The 22,407-nt window shown below is 39.5% G+C and overlaps 1 protein-coding gene across 1 annotated transcript; it reads left to right on the top strand.

Moving 5' to 3' along the window:
- The first annotated feature begins 1,765 nt into the window (after positions 1 to 1,765).
- On the top strand, positions 1,766 to 20,398 carry LOC149289241 (interleukin-18 receptor 1-like). Its single transcript, XM_089490896.1, has 8 exons — positions 1,766 to 1,967; positions 10,720 to 10,972; positions 12,189 to 12,360; positions 13,976 to 14,123; positions 15,723 to 15,788; positions 17,400 to 17,574; positions 17,981 to 18,120; positions 20,346 to 20,398. Exons 1-8 carry the CDS (start codon positions 1,766 to 1,768, stop codon positions 20,396 to 20,398), a joined length of 1,209 nt encoding a protein of 402 aa, XP_089347022.1.
- The last annotated feature ends 2,009 nt before the right edge of the window (positions 20,399 to 22,407 follow it).

Raw genomic sequence — 22,407 nt, 5'->3', positions numbered from 1 at the left:
TTAGTGTGGAATTTTTACTTTACTTTTTCTCATGTCAAACACATTTCTCCGGAAAATAATCCCCCCTGAAAATTGATCAGGTAATACTTATGTATTTTTTATTAGAAATTTGTATTTCATTTTATATTATATTATATATGGCCCTTCTCTCTTTCTAGGGGAGGTTCATCCAGTGGCTGTCATAATGATCAGATCACTCCTATTGGCCAGCAATGATCTGATCATCATTAGCCCACTTTTGATTCTGCAGCAGTCACCACGATTGTGTCATTAATTTGGCATGACGAACCAAGTATGTCACAGAATCAATGAGCCCACTTAGGTAAGACGTACCTGCTACATCACTGGACGTGGAGGGGTTCTGGACGTGTTCTGCTCCTGAGTAGAGTTTAGATGATTAAGTCAGTCGCCATATTTTGTATTATGTTATTATCTTATTATATATTATTCTTCATCCTACAGATAAATATTGTGCCAAAACTAGGCATTCTATTGGACTTATAATTATTGAAAATGTAAAACCTGTTCCTGAGTAGTATAAGACAGTTGCCCGTTTATGATACCAGCCAAACCTTTGTGGACAAGTTATTTTTTATTTATTATCTTTATATCATATTATATATTATTCTTTATTTAGTTTACTGGCAGTTTACTGGGCTTGCACCCAGTCATTTAAAATTTAAAACCTGTTCCTGAGTAGTTGCTTATTTATGCTGCCAGACAAACCTCTAACATGTGGACATTTTTTTAAAATTATCTTTCTATCATATATTGTTGTTCAGTCATAAATAAATATTGGTGACAAAATCAGGAATTTTACTAGGCTTGCGCACAGTTGACTGTCTTTCAGTTGTTTAAAATTGAAACTAGTTTAAGACAGTTGCCCATTTATGCTACCAGTTATTTTTTTTTATTTTATCTTAATTTCTTCAATTCATTGCAGGATATAAAATATTAGTGACAAAAATCTGGCATTTGACTTTATGAACTCCTAAGTAGGGGGCATATCTTTTATTTATTTATTTTTTCACTTTTACAGGTGAGTACAAAACATTTGGAAAGGAGTGATTCTAGTTTTCATGGGTTGAGCAGAGCTAGAGTCAGGCATCTACAAAAAAGTAGTAATCAGGTGACCTGGTATACCAATCCCAAGTAGGTAGCATCCTTCTTGCTCGGAATCAGAAGTTGAACTATCATGAGTCACATGCAGCACCCGCAGTAGTACCGATCCTTGATCTATTATTAGTGCTAAAATCTTGCTCACCATGCCTACCAAAGTAAAGCGCGGTTTTAGTTACAACCAAAGTGTAAGGACTTACCTGCCGCTCCGTGGCCGGTCCCGCGACGCTTCCTCCTCGGCTGGCTTCCCGGGCAGCGAGTACCACCGCTACCCGGTCGGCGTCTTCACTGGTAGCACATAATATTACACGTTACATCTGTAACATGTTCTTATAACCTCGGGTGACCTCCTTAATGCAGGATACACCTCCACCTGTCCCTATTTAAACCTGGACTTCCTCTTCTGGGTCACCCTTGGTTGGTGTATTCTGTGGTTTTCCTGTGCGACTTGCTGTGACTATTTCTTCGTTTGACCCGGCTTGCTGACTTTGCTCCTGTTTTCTGATTTGGCTCCTGTTGTCCTGTTTTGATTGTTGGTATTGACTCGGCTTGTCTTACACAAAGACTCTTGGATGGGTCATACTGTATGCCGGTGACTTGGTGGGATCCAAGGCGCAGATAAAGTGACACAACTGCTTTCTCAGCGATGATTGAGGGGGAACCCTTCAGGCAGCTGTTAGAGGCCCTCGGTGATGAGCAACACACATCAGCTCACATTTTGGCAGCTCTTAGGAAGATGCTGGTGAAGTTGATTGGATCACAGCCAGGCACAGCAGTAGAAATGGGAATGGTGGTGACTGATGGGGCAGCAAACATAGTAAAAGCGGCTAGCGATGGGGACTTTGCGGGTTTGCATTGCTATTTCAACTGACGAGCAGTGGTGCAATGCAGTGCAAAACCTAGTGTGGATCTCTTCCGTAACCTTGAGATGGTGCTGCTGTAGGTGAAAGATGAGTCCAGAAGGTGCCCGTGACCACTCCCTTTGGGAACACCTGCCGAATGTTGTTTTGAAATTTACAAATGGTTGCCTGAAAACTAACGCGGCAAAAAACAAAACAAAAATTTAGTCCGTGTTGTTTTTACTTGCTGTGCACAAGTCTAGTGACTGTTTGTGTACAGATTCTCTTGTGTTCTGTAATCAGGTCTTCCCAGTTGCCTTTTGGGCCTAAAATAAATATAAGTTTTAACATGTCTTTTTGTCAGTGTGCTTGTTAACATAAGAACAAATTATGTTTCAGAAGAGCATCGCAATTTCAACACGTGTTATTCTCTGACGTGTAACAGGAAACGATTATCAAAACAGAGGGTGGTTTGCAGCCTAACCCGTTTCCCTAACATTTGCTGAAAGGCTGTGTAAGCGTTGCTTTTCTGGGCTAAGTAATAGTTTGCTGAATCAAGATGATGAAAATGTGTGAAGGAAGAAGTGGATACTTAATTTTAATATTTCTCTTCTATCTATTCACAGGTATGCGTTTATAATTGTTTTCATGCTAAAGTTTAACTTGCCACTGTGCATTTTGAAATCACCTGTCAAGTAACAGCATGTTTATGTAACAGGCAAAAAAAGACACCAGAATATGTAGTTAACATTTAATTATTTTAAAATGAAGAGCACAGAATAAAATAAGATAAATGATATGATTTTAACATTAGATCAGAAAAATGATTTAATTTAATTGATTTTGTCAAATATTTATTTTTATAGATATTCTACTTTCCTTGTTTTTCAAAATTACAAAATACAAAATTTATTTCAGTATGTTGAATGGCATCTAATGGAAACAGATGAATACTACTACTGCTACTGCTCCTTTTTTGACTTTCCTTACTCTGGGGGAACCATTAAAAAAATAAATAATAATAATTCTATAATATCGGGGAAATTCAGCCCTGCTCCAATGGGGCTGCAAGTGCATCTTGAAGTGCCTGCCTGCCAGCCCAGTGTCCTGCTACCACTGCTGCTGATGCTTCTCTCAGCTGCAGGGGACCTGGATCCTCCTCTCTGGCAGACGGTGAACGACTGCGCTATCCGCTCAGACAACTTGTGCTTCTGCCCAGCAGAAGGCTTCTATGCTGGAGCTTCTATGACGGAGCAACAGCGTCACATGACCTTCCGACACTCAGTCATAGAAGCCCCAGAAGAAGGGCTGGGCAGAAGCCCAGATAATAAAAAATCATTTAGTATGAACATTTTTAAAAAGTGGCAAATATTAAGAAAACAAGACATCTTTGTATGGTTTCACCTATAATAACTATATATAGACAGTGAAAATTGAGATAAAAATTGATTTAGGGATCTGTTTTGGAAACACATCAGATGCCTTGTATTTACATCCATTTTGGTGGTTACAGGGCTAAATGTGAATTATGTGCATCACTGTTTTGAAAATAGATTTTTTTAAACTGTGATATACTGAGAGTAGGGTCCCAAAATTATATATTTGTTGGAAGTTTGTAACCCAAAGTACTTTACTATGTGCAGATTAACACTTTTGATTCAACTAATGCACCTCCAGACACAGTATCCCACATGCATGGGTATTGTCATGGTTTTCAGATGTTGCGGGATCAAAATTGGAACATGTGGATTACAGTTTTTATACTTAGAATTTTGACAGTTCACTTTGGTGGGTAAGGACATAAAGAATGGGATGGTAGATGTGAGGGTACAGAGTCAAGGGGGCAGGTGGTGAGGTGGTGAGGTAGGAGGACCTCAAAAACTTTAATAGGGATGACTGGACTGAAGCAGTGTGATGAGTGATGAGGAAGGGTGGTCAAGGCACCAAAAAGTATATATATTTTTTTACAAATCTATGATGCCTCTTTTGATGTTTTATCAATTGCATTTGTCACATAAAAATATCTCAATCAATAATCTAAAATGCACCAGTGCATACTTTTAATTACTATTAATTAATGCTAATTACCATTACGTTAATAACAAATATGATATATTTATAATATATACAATTTATACCTTTAACATTAATAATAAATGTTTATTTTATTAATAATAAAGAAAACAAACATAAGCAAATTATTACCAGAGTAATACCAGAGTCACATAACAAAAAATCATAATCAATCTAAAAAGCACCTGCGCATACTTTTAATTACCATTAATTAATTAATGCTAACTACCATCATACCGTATTGGATTGATTATAACCGCACCCTATAAGGTTGGTGCTATTTTAATGATACATTTATTTTTAAAGGAAAAAATACACATTAGTGGAATGGTAAAACTGTATTTTATCGAATGAACAGGAATACATGTATTTTAACATTATTGGTATCTATTATGCAGCAGAGACAGCATAGGTTATATCCAGACATTTGGACAGCCAATAGCCATTTTAAGGTTCCCCCCTTAATTCATAATGCACCTTACTTATAGATATGCCCCTCTGGTCCCCTGACATGCCACTCTGCCTCCTGATATGCTTTATGCCCCCCAGATATGCCACTCTGCTCCCCTGATATGATACTCTGCTCCCCTGATATACATTATGCCCCCTGATATGCTTTATGCCCCCTGATATGCCACTCTGCCCCCCAGATATGCTACTCTGCTCCCCTGATATGCTTTAAGCCCCCCAGATATGACACTCTGCTCCCCTGATATGACACTCTGATCCCCTAGATATGCCACTCTGCCCCCCTGATATGACACTCTGCCTTCTGATATGCTTTATGCCCCCCCTGATTTGCCGCTCTGCTCCCCTAGATATGCCACTCTGCTCCCTAGATATGCCACTCTGCCCCTGATATGCTTTATGCCCCCCAGATATGACACTCTGCTCCCTTGATATGAGACTCTGCCCCCCCTAGATATGCCACTCTGGTCCCCTGATATGATACTCTGCTCCCCTGATATGATACTCTGCTCCCCTGATATGCCACTCTGCTCCCCTGATATGTCACTCTGCCCCCCAGATATGCCACTCTCCCCCCTGATATGCTTTATGCCCCCTAGATATGCCACTCTGCTCCCCTGATATATCACTCTGCCTCCTGATATGCTTTATGTCCCCCTAATATAAAACTCTGCTCCCCTAGTATGTTTTATGCCCCCTGATATGACACTCTGCCCCCTAGATGTGCCACTCTGCTCCCCTGATATGCCACTCTGCTCCCCTGATATGCCACTTTGCCACCCTAGATATGCCACTCTGCCCCCTAGATATGCCACTCTGCCTCCTGAGAGGAGGATACAGGTCCACTGCAGCACTGCAGGGAATCCTCATCTCTGGCAGCGGGGTAAGTCTGCACGATGCGGCTTCTATGGTGGACCGGAGGGTCATGTAACGTGCTGGCAGCAGGGGGGGTTGTCTGCATCGCACAGACGTCCACCGGCTGCTAGAGGGTTGGATCCAGGTCCCCTGCAGCGCTGCGGGGGATCTGGATCCTCATCCTGATGTTTGCCCGCAGCAGGGCTAAATGATAAAGAAAAGAAAAAGTGCGACCTATAATAGGGTAATTAAGAAACGGTTCGGCAAACTCTACATTTTTAAAGAAACGGTTCGCGCAAGCCAGCAAGAGCCGGCTGAGTCCCACCACTGGATGCATGGTACATTTTAACATCACCTGCTTTTACTGTATGTAGAATGGCAGCTTGTAGAAGCATATATTTAGCAGGCAACTGCATTTTACCAAATGAGATCTGTGCACAATAATAAGACCTGGAGTTAGGCGGGAGGGGCATTTGTCTGGTGCATCATATGGCCAGCCTGGGCCTAAAAGTAGTGAACACATAATAGCAGAATAGTGACACTAATATTTCATGCTAGCTTTACAGTTTATTATATAAAATACACTACAAAGCTTAGTGTTTTGACATGACTTAGCTGGGAAAAAACTTCTTCCCTATTACTAAAAATAGCTGGCACTGAGGTATGCAAAAGTCTATATAACTTGGAGGTCACAGGGGATAGTGGTTGCGCATAGAGGAGAAGAAAGTCACAGTAATATAATATGTGGCTGGCACCGTGTGGGAAAGAGTTAAGGAATGGGTACTCACATTTTTTGGGGACTTAAGCAATTAGTCCCACAATACTTGCATTGGCGATACAATCCTCGCCAGGGGATATCTTTAGCAGCAGTCCTGTGTAGTTCTTTTTTTTGGTTCTCAGGATAAGGTGCACATAAAAAGTTAAACAGAAATAGGCATAGTGCTTTCTGTATATATATAAAATGAATAAAGCAAACAGTTCACTGTATACTCACAATATGGTGAGCAATAAGTGGATTGCTCACACCTTCTGGCGTAGGTGGAATGATCCCCACCAAGGATATAAACTTGCGTGTTTAAAACATTAAAAGGATACCAGGAGCAGAAAAGAATGGTTTTTAAAAAACTTATTTATTTTCAGCTTTCTGGTTAAAAACCATTAAAAGGTCAATAAAAATAGCACATACGCGTTTCACCTACTAAATAGGCTTCCTCAGAGCAGGGGCGGACTGGGCCGGGGGGCAGGGGGGCAATTGCCCCCCAGGCCGCCCTAAATCCGGGCCGGTGGGCCGGACGGACGAGCATTCAATGCGGCTGCGGCCGCGAGCAGGATTGAATGCGGCCGTCATGCGTACCTGGCGTGGGGGGGAGGGGGGCGGTCCGCCCCGGCTGCCGCTCATCTGAGGGGTGCCACCATGCCGGCACGCCTTCAGAAACGATGCGCGCGGCACAACATTGAAGCCACGCCCACCGTCTTCCGCGCTCAGTGCACCGAAAGGACAGGAAGAAGAAGAAGAGGAGTAGGAGGAAAAGTGAGAGTGAAAGAAGAAAAGGTAGGAAAGAGTGGATTAGTAAGTGTGTGAGAGTGATGGGTGTTATGCTGAATGTAAGTGTGTGAGAGTGATGGGTGTTATGCTGAATGTAAGTGTGTGAGAGTTATGGGTGTTATGCTGAATGTAAGTGTGTGAGAGTGATGGGTGTTATGCTGAATGTAAGTGTGTGAGAGTGATGGGTGTTATGCTGAATGTAAGTGTGTGAGAGTGATGGGTGTTATGCTGAATGTTTGTGAATGAGGGTTTCAGATAGCATGGATGTGTAAGTGTTGGGGGATAGCTTGGCATAGGGAGTCCGTAATCACATTCCTTTCATGCCCAGATTCCAGCATGTAGTGGCTGCCTAGGCATGATAGGAGTGTGATTGCTGTTATAAATTATTTTTTGGTCCAACTTCGGTGTGTTAACACTTTTATTGGACAGAATAATTCAATGACAGTATTAATATATATATATATAATTGCAAACAGCAATCACACTCCTATCATGCTAAGTCAGCCAGCACATGCTAGAACCTGGGCATGATAGGATTGTGATTGTTGTTATATATATGTGTGTTTGTGTGTATATATATGTTAATATTGTTGTTGATTTTTTTGTCTAATTTTGGTGTTACTTTTAATAAAGTATTTTAAAGTTTTTTTTTGTTTTTTTTTTCAGTTTTGGCCAAGTGAATGCTGAATTTTTAGTTTCAGTCCAGAATTTTCATTTCGGTGCATCCCTACTATATACTATGCCAGTCACTAAAGTGGTAAGCCTACACCACATCAATGTTTGGCTTAGTATATAGTGATAGGGGTTGTCAGTGTCTGGCTCAATGTATAGGCACACATTGACGGTGGTACCGCATAATCCCTAAGCATATCATGATAACAAATATGCTGTACCCCTGTCAATGTTTGCCTAACCATAGAAACTATGCAGTTTTAAAGTGTGTGTGTGTGGGGGGGGTGCCACATACAGGGTCTGCCACAGGTGCCAAATACTCTCGGTACCCCCCTGCATCATGCGGCTGTCAGACCCAATGGCCATGCCTCAGCTCCTCTTCCCACGTCTTAAAAGTGGTGGGATGAAGAGCTGAGGCATGCGGTGCGTGCACGCCGGCCACTTTAATTTCATTAGGCGCTGGTGGAGTGACTGCCGCACGACGGCCGCTTTCAATGTCGCTCGCAGCCGCTTTGATGGTGCAACGGGCCAGTTGACTAGACTTGCCCCCCAGGCCTTAGGCTGCCAGCCCTCCCCTGCCTCAGAGTGTCTAAAATAGCTCCTGGCACTGAAATCCTTATATAATAAATTCAAACTGTGTTATTATATAAGGATTTCTTCCTGCTTTTACCATCCTATTTTTTGCTGCAAAAGTGGATATAAGCCACCAATTCCAGCTTATTGACAATACTCCATATGGGGCATTTCCTGAAATGTATTCACGTTTTGTGACATTACACAGCAGGGCTGGATTGGGTTGACCAAGCTTTGCTGACATCTTAAGGCCAGCATTTGCCAAATGACGTACCTGCAACTGCTGACTGGATCTTTTTTGTATTTAAAAAAAGATTTAATGGGCTTATGAGCGGTTACAAACTTGCATGTACTCCATGGCGTTTATTTATATTTTATCTTAGAATATTTGATTTAGAGATTCTTCAGTATTTTATGCAAACAGCAGCAGTTTATGAACTGGTGAGTCAGAAATAAACCTTACAAGAACTGAACTTTCTTTGATCATTGAGTGGAAGAAAGAGGTTAACTTGGAAATGTTTTTTTCTACCTTTGAGCCTTCCTGTAAAATTACACATATTTTCTTGCCCGTGCACCACATGGGACTTTCCATATAGTTCATAAGCCACAAACAATTTTACACTAGTGTATAACCACTATGAAAGGAATAGCCTGTGCTGTCTGTCACTGTCACTTGACATGAGAAGAAAAGGCATTTTGAATCAGCTGGCATCCTCCATAATGTTTACAAATTTGTGTGTATCATCTACCGGCTGCCAGCTAGAAACAAATCCCACTTGATCAGGGTGTAGCAGAGAGGAAATAAATATTCAGGCTGAGCTTATGTGTAAGCGCTGAGCTTTGTGCTCTTCTCTCCCACTTGGCCTATCATGTTACCCTAAGTTGCAATATGACAGCACTTCCGGTGACATCCTCTTCCTGATCCACAAATCAGTGGTGGCTGAATGATGGCACGTTCGTAATTTTGTCGGATGCTCCTGTCGGGTTATGCTGGGAGATGCTGATGAAGATAAAAGATAAAATATAGAAGATGAAGAAGAACAAAAGGTTGCAGAAGCATAAGTGGTTGGCAGAGAAGGTAGGGAAACATTTAGAGAGCTTGAGAGAGTGAACAAGATTGTGAGAGAGTAAAAGGCAGGGTACGCAATTCTTTGCCCGAAAACAAATGGGCCAAAAACAAACAGAAGAATTATTGGACATGTCTACTCTCCAGCTATCATATAACTGATAGGAATACAATTATTTTGTAAGCTTGTGTCCTAGTTGTTTAAGATGCATCCCATGTCCCCACCAGTGGAATGGGAAAATTATCCATTAGCAGATCCAAAGTCACATTCAAATTGCCACACATCAGGACTTTTCCTTTTTACATTTATCAAGTTTAGCAAGCAGGTTAGTAAAAAACTATAGCTGCCCCACATAATAAAGGATAATAAAAGGACACCAGGGTATAATGTACACTGTTAACCTGACACACTATAAACGAAAGTCTACCCTGTGGTTCCATATGCTGATGTATCAGTGTAAATGCTAAGTGTCTAGATAATAAAACTGACACCAGTTGTGTCTCCAGCAGTCATACTTAAGGGGATATATGGGGGCAATTATAAAACAATATATATGTGTAACTCACATATGAACTGGCATACATTTTTACACACACTCTCACATTTGCACAAACTTACATACTCATGCCAGCATACACTCACACATACACACCCATTCTCACACTCTTACACAAACAAATCCGTGCTCACACATAAACATCTGTGGTAACACGCACTTACACAATACTTACCAACGTGCCCCTCCTACGTCCTGGGGTAGAGGGGGGAGTGCCTAAAGAAGGGAGTCACACAATGCTGTGAGATCCTGCAGCACTGACCTCCAGGCTACCTGGTACAGATACCGAGCATCTGGAGCTCATTTACTAGCAGTAAGGTTGTGTATGTCTCAAAGACAAATGCAGTTTAGACGCAATGCTGCCTGTGCACGGTGTAATCCACTGTGCATAGGTAGTATTTTTATGCCGGGACAGAACCCCAACATGTGACTGTCCCAGCAAATTTGGACTGTTGGCAAGTATAACATACAGATCCATCCTCATACACATCTGTGCACACACACATACGCATCTATGCTCATACATACACACCCATGCTCACATACACTTACACATAACCATCCATGCACAGCCTTGAAGAATCCATTACCATTTAAAAAAAACTGTTCAAAGTGATTGAACAAAGGGGAGAGAATCTCGTTTTAATACTGAATAAAGGGTGTTAAAATGGTTTCTTACATAGCTTCTTACATAGAAAGTGTGTTCACAATAATAAATGTGATACTTTAATTTGTATACACTAAAGCATAGTATATTTAATATTTTAAACTGGGAATGTGACAAGTCACTTTAAAGCAAGCAATGGGAAACTATTGAGAACTAAAATTAAACATACAGCATAAAAGTATAATGTCTGTTTTACAATAACTTCTGAGATGCTGGGTTGCATATGAAAAGAGCAGTGTTGCATAATTTACACAATTACTTACCATGTTGTTTCTTTCTTTAAGGGCTCAGTTCAATATCTAGGTGCACGGTTGAAGATGAATACTACATATTAAAATGCAATTGGGAAAACCCCAAGCTAATTAAAAGTTTATTGAAAAAAAATGGAACTTATATTACTTGGTACAAATACATCGACTCAAATACCAAAGTGAATCTCTCAGCTGAGGTCAATGATAGAGTCATTGCAAATGGAGAAACACTTCAGTTCTGGCCTCTGCATTTAAATGATACTGGAATGTACAGCTGTGCTGTAGAGTAAGTTAGCATGCCTTTATATGTGCTTTACAGTGTATTAAAAATAAAGTGTATTTCGAAAATAATTATATTTATCATCTAATGGAATGTTCAGGTAAAACGAGATAAGCCATAAATGATCACGCTCACAAATTAGAAGTTCTTTACATTGTTACATTGTTAATGAGTTTGAAAAAACATATAACATTTTAAAGTTCAAACTTTGCAAAACATCCCCATATATGTTGATCCAGATGATGGAAATTCTCTTTCTATCCTAGTTAATATACTGTACATTTTTCCTCAGTGGGTAGGAATTAATCCTTCACGGCTTCCATTGGCCATCATCACTCTGTCTGGATCAGCCTGTATTAATTAAAATAAATGTTCTCTCTTCCCAAAAAGTCTAGTACTGAAGTATGGTGTTTTGTCATTTGCTTAATCCTTGGGTTGAGTAATCGTTCAGAAAATGTATCAATGTTATTTATATCTGTATTTTTTTGCCCACTACCGTGACTTTTTAAATAACTTTGTAATATATGAACATCCCTTTCAGTGTTTATAACCATACATATTTTAGTGCTATCTACATGATATCAATACTCACTTCTAGGTCATTTATATGTAAATGAAAAAAAGAAGTCGGTCCAGAAATTACCCTTGATGTAATCCCTTATGTTTCTGTTTGTAAAAATTCTGTTTCCATTCTTTCAATGTTTATCTAAATTGGACCTTCTAGGCCTAGCTCCCATATTTGAAATAACCCTTTATATTGCTGATTTGACTCACCAGCTTTCCCTTTTATCCCTTATATTTTAGAACTACCGGTATTTTGTTTTATGACTTCATGAGCAGAGGTGCAGTTTTATGGAGTAATGCCTCATTGCCCTTCAAGTTTGGAAACTGTCTACTAGAAAATTAGCTTTGAATCATATGATGATGATCATTTAAATGTGTTGTTTCACAAAACAATAACCGAGCATTGTATCTGATTTGTCATTTTATTATTAATGCAAAATAACACTTTTAAGAAGCTTTTTTCACCCAGTTTCTGCAAATCTCATCATATTCTTCAACTGACTATAAGACATTCTGCGTAATTTCACTACTTAATTTTAGGTTGCATAAAACTAAATGGTAATGAATATAAACAAAATTATAGTAGATATGTACCATAAGTGTACAGCCTAGAAATGTACTTGTAGCTCCTAACAAATCAATAACATTTTTTTTCCAGAAATATAACAAGCAGACAAGAAAAACTAAATGTGTTGATAAAAAATCAGGACAGTTGTTACAATTCTTCTTGTATAAGTCATAATCCTTCAAAAACAGGGACATATGCAAATATCAAAATCGACCTATATCATGAATACACAGATGGTGAGCACTCCATTGTGTGGTACAAGGTATGTTTCTATTTCTACTTATGCCTCAGAGCATTGCTTGAAGAGACGCTATTACATTATAGATATGAATAATATAAGCAATAAAAGGAATACTTATTTTATTTTCCTTTCCATCTCAGCAATGAAATTTGCTTTTAGGCTCTATGTGGGAGCCGCCATCTTAATGCTGCATGGAATGCTTTGAGCTTGTGCCTCATTCTAAGATACATGTAATAATAATAAAGGTAGAAATAAAGAAGAATGTTGCATCTTTTCGATCCAGTCATCACTGGTGGAGTGGTAGGAAGTTTTGCATGATATTCAGTGGTTATGGTTCTGGTAGATGTGAAAACTAAAAAACATAGCACCTAAATAAAGATAAATAATGACTGATGCATTTTAGAGATGGAATAACTTAATGGTTTATCTTAGGTTCAACATTTAACATAGGAAAATGGACTTTAAGTGAAGACTTAGTCAGCCTATATTTCTACTGTTAATTATATCATTCCTTAAAAGGTTCTCAGTCTTGTCTTGTATTCAGGATCGCCATATCCCCATCCTATGCATGTTTCAATTACCTTACTGTATTCACTTCTATCACTTCTTCTTGGAAGATGTTCAATTTTTTTAATTTAATTACTTAGTGAAGTAAAACATTGTTACACTACATAACCCTAAATGTCTGTTCTCTGCATTTAATACCCTCCTCTGTCACCCAGCACCTCTCTCACCTTCTAACTTGCCCAAGAACTTGCCACTTACTTTACAAACAAAATTGGTACAATCAGGGATGTGATGTGTTGTCAATCATATGGTACCTGAATCTCACTTCTCACCACAAGCCACCCTCAACTGCTTGAGTGCAGTCACCCCTAGTGAGATTTCTGAGGGTCCCTCATCCTCCCACCTCACCACCTTTAATCTCTCACTTTCCTCTGGTGTATTCTCATTCTCATTTGCCATCATCTCTCCCATCCTAAATAAACCTTCCCTTGATTCCACATCCCGTCAAACTACCCTCCACTTTTTCTCCTCCTCTTGGCATTCAAACTGCTAGAATGATTAACTTATAATCAACTAACTAAATTTCTCTCCACAAACATTACTTGACCCTCTATCAACTGGTTTCCATCCATAGCATTACACTGAGACTGCACTCACTAAAATTACCAACGACCCCCTTGCTGCTAAAAACAAAAGGCCATTTCTCACTACTTATACTCTTGGACCTCTCTGTAGCCTTTGACGCAGTTGACATCCCCCTCTTTCTACAAACTCTTTATGTCCATGGCATCCTTGACACAGATCAAAACCTACCTCTCTGTCTGTATTTCTTGTATCTCCTTCACTAGAACTTGTTCTTCTCGCTTACCACTATCTGTTGCTGTTCCTCAGGGCTCAGTTCTTGGGGCTCTAGTCTTTTCCATCTGCACCCCCTCGCTTGGACAACTCCCATCTATCTTCCTTTGGCTTCTACTACTCTATATCTCCACTGCCAACCTTTCACCCTCTTTTCTAACTCACCTCACCAAATTCAATTTAGTATTTTTCATAACATTACTCTTATGACCATACACAGTTTATATGTAATCATATATTGACCGTTTAACTTGAATTGTTGTATGACTTACAGGACTGTAAATGGTATAAAAAAGATGAAAAGGAAATTTCATTTAATGCCATACAGCGCTCAGATGCTGCAGACTATACTTATGTAATTACAAGTATTCATAAAGGAAAGAGTTACAAATGTTCAAGAAAAACAATTCTAACTGTTGAAGGTAATTTTTCAAATATATAATTTTAATATTTAGTCATACTTATTCATACTAGGGCATAATAATATTGTCTATTCCAGATGCCTTTGTCACAAATTCTCATATCCACCTCTGCAGATCCAATATAAGCTAAAATAAATTAAATAATAGTAGCATAGCTGCATAACAATATGAAAAAATATCATATACGTGACATTCCATGATGTCATTAAGTTCTTATTTTGCTGTCTCAGAGCAAATTGTGTGGTCTATTACATTATGCATAATGCATTATGCATAAACAGGCAAAAATACTTGAAAAATTTGTGAAAAGTTTTCCAAAATAAGTCAAAGGTTTCACCTATAACAGTAAAGAACAAAACAGCGGTTGCAATGAAAAAATATTTTAATTATGAAATCAACTTACTGTGATATTGTCTTAATAACTACATAAACACATACTTACACCCTTATAAAGATTAGGAGTGTAAATCAGATATATTTGCAACATACTGAACCTGCTTTAATGGAAATATATAACAGTAACAAGGTTTGTGAATGATAACACTATTAATGTAGTTACAGCTACAAAGTAGTAAAAAAGTAATATTTACTACATGGATTCTGGTGCTACTGGATTCTTCAATATAATGTATTTAGTTCAGGCATTTATTCCATGCGCACATTCAAAAAGATATGTAAAAGTAAGTTGTACAATGTTCTACAAAGTTTTTTACCATAAAAAGACACTCACATAATAAAAATAGACAGGCTGTCTAGATCACAATTAAACTTAGATTTTTTTTGTGTCTGCTAGTCAATTAAACAGGCAAAAGTACTCTGCGTGACTTGGCTACCCAAATCTGCACAGCTGGAAGAACCCTGTCTTGACCCCACCGCTGTTACATATCAGAACATAACCACAAACTGTATTGTGGAACTAAGATATATTATTAAGATGAATATCAAATTGCTCATTGGATAAATAGTTAAACAATACACCTGTAAATAAAAGAGATGATAGCATGATATAAATATATACAGTATTATGCACTGAGGAGACCAAAGAATAAAAAATAAAAAAAAATAATAAAAAAAAAACCAATCCTGCAGTTGGTTTGACAATGCCATCAAGCTTGTGTGCACAACCAAGTAATTTGGGCGACGTGTCATCTCCACTGTTTAGTGGTCGGCAACGTGTCTGTACATGGACACCTGTGTCTGCTACAAAGAATTCTGTTGTCTACCACTCAGACCACCAGGAAATTAGAGATTGATACAGATTGGTGCAAAGTGCAGATCTGATCAGGTCCAAAAACGTGGTCTACTTCAATGCTCTCCTTCCTGAGTGACACTCTGCTCTGGGAAGTGATGTAATCTCTGGCCCTGCAGTACAATAAAGGGGATACAGGCTGCATAGTGTCTGCAGGTGGTGAGTACTGGCTTTAGCTTGTAGAGGGAACAGAGAGGGAAAAGGAAAATATTATGTTGGGGGCAGAATAAAACATAGGCATACAAGCAAGTAATCCAGTCTAATCCATAGATTAGTCTAAAATTATTGCCTCTTTGAGAAATGTGTGCAAAGCATTATTTTTTTCTAATACCTTTTAACTTTGCTTTCAGATCCAATAGAATTTGTAAAGCCAACTATCAGTGGTGAGAAAAATGTTACTGCAGAGATAGAACTAGGTAGGTACTTCAAACAGAAGATATCTTTCTTTCTATCGATAAATCTATTGCTCTATCTATTGATCCATCTATCCATTCATCCATCTATCCATCCATCTATCCATCCATCTATCTAATCTGTCTATCCTGAAATCATATTGTCTATGTTTAGCAGCTATCTTTTGTACCTTTTCACTATTTACCAGTCAAATATGTTATTCAGAGGCATTTAAACTACTAGGGGCAATGAGATGCTACACCACTGTGTGAATACATTTGGGCAAGGTGTATTTGTGACACACAGGATGAAAAAAGTTGATTTAGAACAATGTGTAGAAATAAACAGTTTAGGAAAGATACAGCACAGGAGAGCAGAGGAAGAAGATGTATTTAGATAAAACAGATAAATGATCGGGAGCCAGTGGCATACACCCAAAGTTAATAATACTACTCCAGGTTCTGACAAAAATGTTAACAGATTTATTTAACTAGCCAACATAGACAGGAGTAGTTCCCAAAGATTAGAAGTTGGCACTTGTAATATCACTTCACAAAAAAGGTAGTGCAAAAGACAAGAAAGGATTGTTAAGTATCTGGATATAAGTGGTTTGCTAGATCGGAAGCATGGGTTTACTCCAGGGAGATTTTGTCCAACCAGGGAGGAGCAAAAGATATAACATATCTAGACTTCAGCAAGAAATTTGATATCATCTCCTGCAGAAGATTCATAATTGAGTGTTTGGATTAAGCAATTGTTGAGTAACAGAAGTTAATGGTGAATATTTAAAAGAAGGTCTTGTTCCTAGTGGCATTCCTCAAGGATTGGTACTGAAATCCATGCTTTTTAATGTTTTTCCTAGCAATATTACAAAAGGTCTCAAAGGCAAGATTTTTTTTTTTGCAGACAAAACAAAGGTCTGCAATGTGTAGACAATACTGGTAGAATAAACCAAATGGCAAATGCTTTATGTAAATTAGAAGAATGGTCAAGGCAGGAGTTTTATGTTAATAAAATAATATTTTTAGGATGTAACAAATCTAAAGGCAAACAACAGGTTTTGATGTACTATTTATTACTGGCAAAGGATAGTGACTTGGTAGTAATTATTTCTAAGGAATTAAAGATATGAAGGTAATGCAATATGCATCAGAAAATGATTCAGAAGGATTCTCAAGAGAGGTCAAAGAAAAGCTACTAAAATATTAAATGATTTGCAGGACAAAAAATGATCAGAAAAAAAACTAAGGGATCTCAATGTATAGCTAGGATGTCAGCTAAGAGAGGAGAGGTGAGATAGAAACATTTAAATAATAAAGGGATTTAACAAATTACTGGAGGGAAATGTATTTCAAAGGAGGAGAAATATTAATACAAGAGGTCTCCAGTCTCCAACTAGAGGGCCAGAGGCTTAGTAATGTAATGTAAGAAAGTCTTAATTTACACAGAGGGAGATAAATGGAGTAATCTGCCAGCATACATGGCAGAGGTTAAGATAGTGAGGGAGTTTAAACATGCTTGTGATATGAATATAGCTATCATGAACCTAAGACCAATGACTGATAATGTTTTTCACATGCTTTGAGTTTTTTGAATATATAACATTAACATATTTTTTGCTATGCTCCTTTCAGGTCAAAATCTGTCTGTTGACTGTGAAGTCTTTTATGGATATGACAACAAAACACTAACCCTTGTGTACTGGCTTTATGTAGATACGAATAAAATAGACACTAATGATGTGTATGAATTTGTGAACGAATGTGACAATTTCAGTAGTACAACATGTTATACTGAGCTAAGGTCAAAGTAAGTATACTAAAGATTTATCAGTACTTATTTTTAATTTAGCTTTTCAGAATGAAACAATGTAGGTGCCAGATTTAAAAATGAAATGATTCATTTAATTAGTTTAATTTAATTAATGTACAATAAAATCAAATTCAATTTTTAAATGAAAGTATTACAATATATGGAAGGACATATTAACCCCCCCCCCCCTCCGAAAATATAGATATGGTATCAGGAAATCTGATGAGATCGAACAGATTTATAACTCACATGCTTCCAAAGAAAGGTGTATACATTTTAATGTTGCAGTTTGTTTTATTTTATGCAATTCTTTTTTTTGCTCTTGAGAGAAAGGGGGTTTGCCAATCACTCTCTGGCAACCTTTTTACATTTTTTAAGAACTTACTAATTTTATGCATTATAGGGATAATGATGGTAAACTGTTTGCTAGAACAGACTTACACTTAATAAACATCACAGAAGAAGATGTTATGTACCCTTATAAATGTCAAGCACAAAACACCAATGGAAATGACGAAAAGTTTGTTTCGTTACAAAAAAAAGGTAAGACAATGTACCATATTTCTAGAACGTTGGAGAAGGGTTTTGAGTATGCAGATCGGTCAGGGTTCCCATGCTGACCCTTGTCCACTGCCGAAAGCGCCTACAATGGGCACGTGAGCATAAGAACTGAACCACAGAGACATGAAGGAAGGTGGCCTGGTCTGATGAATTATGTTTTCTTTTACATCACGTGGATGGCCGGGTGCGTGTGCGTCTCTTACCTGGAAAACACGTGGCATCCGTGTAGGCCCCACCTCAAAATTTACAGGGCTTAAAGGATCTGCTGCTAATGTCTTGGTGTTTTTAATTTTATTTTTTAGCAATGAACTTCGTTTCCCGGCCTTTTGGCTCAGACGAAATTTTTTTATCCGGAGCAACATTCGGGGGGGGGGGGGGGGTAATTTTGATCTTTTTATTTACCCATTTTACCACCATTCTCTTTGAAGGATTGTGGTAACTATTTGCATTTTTGCTTTCTTTGGTCTAAAAAGTGGTCAAACCAAGGTATATTTTACTTGTTTTTTTTTTAAGTAAGTGGGGATCATTGTAGAGGTTTAATTTTTAAAACATATTTTAGTGATAGATGTAACAATTTTAAAACTTCTTTATTCCACGGAGAAGACAAAGCATAAAACATAAGAATTTTTTTTCATCCAGACATGTTGACATGTTGACAAAACTTCAAATTTACAGAGACAAGTGATGTACAGTTCCAGTATATCATACAGTACAAACAATGATCTGGGAGACCAAAAGTAAGGTTAAGAGGATGACAATCATGGAATCAATCGTAAGGTACAAAATTTTCCCTTCCCAAAGATGTCATTACCCCACCAACGCAAAACCTCGGGCCACAACATGCATCCATCCCGTCCATCATTAAGATCAAAAGCCCGGGACGGGGCGAGTACCTCTCAGGACCTGAAGGCAGTACCATTCTGTGGTATTAAATGTTTGGTATAACGACAACCTGGTATTACTATCCAGCGTCGCGATAAATGGGGACCAACGGTTAAACAGAAATGTAACCTTGCTTTCCTTATGGAGAACGGCTTCAAGCCAATCCATATGAAACAAAAAGCGTAAGCGCGACAGGACCATAGGCAATAAAGGTGGCTGAGGAGCAATCCATTGGGATAATATTGCCCGTTTGGCCACTGCCGAGAAGCAAGAGATTTAGCTCTCGCTACAGAGGGAGGAACATGGTCAGGGAATATACCAAAAATTGCCCATTCAACGGAAATTACAAAACAAATGCCCAGAGTATCTGTGATGTACAACTGTAGGGCATTCCAGAACGGGGCAATAGAACTGCAGGACCATAAGCCGTGAAGAAGATCTGCCTCAGGTGAGCAGCATTTCAAACATCAGGAATGATCAGATAAACCCATTAAGAACCGGAGTTTGGGGGTGACATACGCTTTATGCAGAATTTTAAGGAACATTTCACCATAATCCCTAGACACCAAAAGTTTAGAATTGCGGGAGTATGCCTGGAGAACTTGCTTTGGACACAGATTTGGAAAATCAGTTTTCCAGGAGGCAATACCTGCCGTATGGGACTCCCAATCGATAAGTGGTCGAAGCAGATTATATATTGTAGACATTGTGAGCAGTGGGGCAGACGATAATATTGTGATCTGGTCTAAGGGGTTGTTGGAGTTAGCCCCAGAGAGGTGGGGAAGTAGCGTATTAACATAGTTACGGAGCTGAAGGTAGTGAATAGGATGAATTTGAACAGTAGGGAATTTAGCTTGGAACCGCGAGAACGACAACAGTTTACCCTCTCGTGGGTCAAGGAAGTCACCAACGGCGCGACCCCCCACCCGGGCGAGTCTTCTAAAGACAACATCCTCCCTCCCGTGTTGGAACTGCGGGTTGCGAACCAGGGGCAAGAACCGGGAATAATGAACCTCCAAGCCCAGGCGACGTCTAACACGCTCCCAGGCCTTCAGTGTATGATACAACAACGGATTGGCGACCACATCGGGAGGCAAAGTATTTCTAGGCTGATGCAGGAGAGAGGCCAAAGAAATGGTTGGAAAGAGTTGCTGCTCCAGGGTCACATTGGCGAACCTAGACCTGCCACGCAGTCAATCCGTCACAAAGCGGTAGTTAGAGGCCAAATTATAGTCTAATAGGTTTGGTAAATTCACCCCCCCCCCGTTATGAGCAGGCTGTTGAAGTTTCACCAACGAAATTCTAGCTTTTTTGTTGCACCACAGAAACTTACGCAGCAGTGCATTATGATATTGGATATCCTTCCTCTTCAAGGTAATGGGCAACATGTGAATCGGGTACAGTAGTTTGGGGAAAAAGGCCATTTTGTATACGTGGCATCTACCTAAGAAGGAGAGATAAAATTTGGACCAAGTTTTAAACGAGTCTTCCATTTGACGCAACAACGGGGAAAAGTTTAGTTTGTAAAGATGTGCCAAATTTATGGGGATTGTAAGGCCTAGATACTTCAAAGAGGGAAGTTGAGTCCAATTGAAAGGGAACGCCCCCCCCCAGCCACGTTTAGCCTGCGGGAAAATGGGAAGTGCTTCGGTCTTGAGCTTATTGATTAAGAATCCAGAGGCCTTATGAAATTGGTCGAATAGGTTAAGTAGATGAGGCATCACCGCTTTGGGATTGGAGAGGTATAACAAAAGATCATCAGCAAAGGCGGCAACCTTCAGTTTGACCTCACCCACCCTGATTCCCTCAAGCTCGGCGGAACGCTCCGTAGCACGAATTAGAGGTTCGATCGCTAGATTAAAAAGTAGAGGAGACAGGGGACATCCTTGGCGAGTACCCCTACCCAGGGAGAACCAGCGGGAGTTCATATTATTCACCGTAACCTGAGCCACCGGGGAATGATACAACGCTCGAAACATTTGTACAAAAGGCAACCCGAAATGATGGTATTTGAAAAAACTAACAAGGTATGGCCAGGAAATTATATCGAACACCTTATCAGCATCACAACTAATTACTATAGAGGCCTTACTGTTAGTAGGTTTGGCAGTAAGAATAGCTGAGATAAGGCCCCTAATATTATGAGTAGAGTGGCGCCCTTTAACAAATCCAGTCTGATTTCATTAGAATAGGTTGCAGTCTAGAGGCCATAATCTTGGCGTATATTTTTAGATCTTGGTTCAAGAGGGAAATGGGGCGATAGGAGGAGAGCAAGGTAGGGTCCCTGTGTGGTTTGGGAAGGACTATGATACGGGAGGCCGTGAAATCCCTCGGGGGGACCTTCCCCTGCAGAAATCCATTATAAACATCAGCAAGGTGTGCCGGTAGATACGTAGAGAGAAGTTTATAATATTCGGCTTCCAGGCCATCCGGGCCAGGGGATTTGCCATTAGGAAGGGACTTGAGAGCAGCGGCTATCTCAGACGGGGTTTACGGTTTGATCAAACGCTCACGGTCTGCAGGTGACAGTTTTGGAATATCAGCCCGCCGAAACATTTGAAGCGCCTCATCAGGGTCATTAGGTTCTGAAGAATAAAAATCCTCAAAGTATTTAGCAAAGAGTTGAGTGATTTTATCAGGGTCGGTCACGACCGATTGAGAAGAATCCTGAAGCCGGGTTACAGTATGATATTTAGATTTAGAGTGACAGATAAGATTGCCCAGAAGCTTGCCGGACCTGTTGCCCCAGCGGAAAAAAGTATTACGAGTATAATTATAAGAAAGCTGTGCCTTTTCAGTAACCCAGGTATTGTAGAGGGATTTAATCTCTTTATATTTTTTCAGGGTATCTGGACTAAGATGGGTTTTATGGGCAACATACGCCCTGGAAAGATCGTCAGTGAGTTGGACAAGTTTAGCTTCGGCCTCTCTCCTGCGTCGCACAACATAGTCAATGATATGCCCTCTCAGAACCGGCTTAGAAGCACCCCAAAACAAATCAGGGTCGTCAAGATGTTCATGGTTATCATCGACATAATCATTCCATTTCGCAATCAGGAATTGTTTAAACGCTTCAGAAGTGTATAAATAATTAGGAAACCTCCAATTACTGGACACCGGATACGGGGAAGCTAGACAGATATCCATCCAGATAGGGGCATGATGAGAGATCACTATTTGGCCTATGTGGGCCCCCTTCACCCTGTGCAAAAACGACACCGGTAAGAACAGGTAATCCAGCCTGGAAGGCCCAGGCACATCTAGGGAAACGTTTGGCAACTAAATTGAAGTCACCCCCCAGAATGACATTAGGGGCCGAAATCTCCAGAAGCAGTGAGTAACTTTTGGCCAGAAAAGCGGGCTGATCAGAATTAGGGGTGTATAGAT

This window comes from Sceloporus occidentalis, unplaced genomic scaffold (assembly GCF_023333645.1).
Source record: "Sceloporus occidentalis isolate IW3139 unplaced genomic scaffold, rSceOcc1.0.p SCAF_47, whole genome shotgun sequence".
Classification (NCBI taxonomy): Eukaryota; Metazoa; Chordata; class Lepidosauria; order Squamata; family Phrynosomatidae; genus Sceloporus; species Sceloporus occidentalis.
This window is presented reverse-complemented; position numbering and strand designations above follow the sequence as displayed.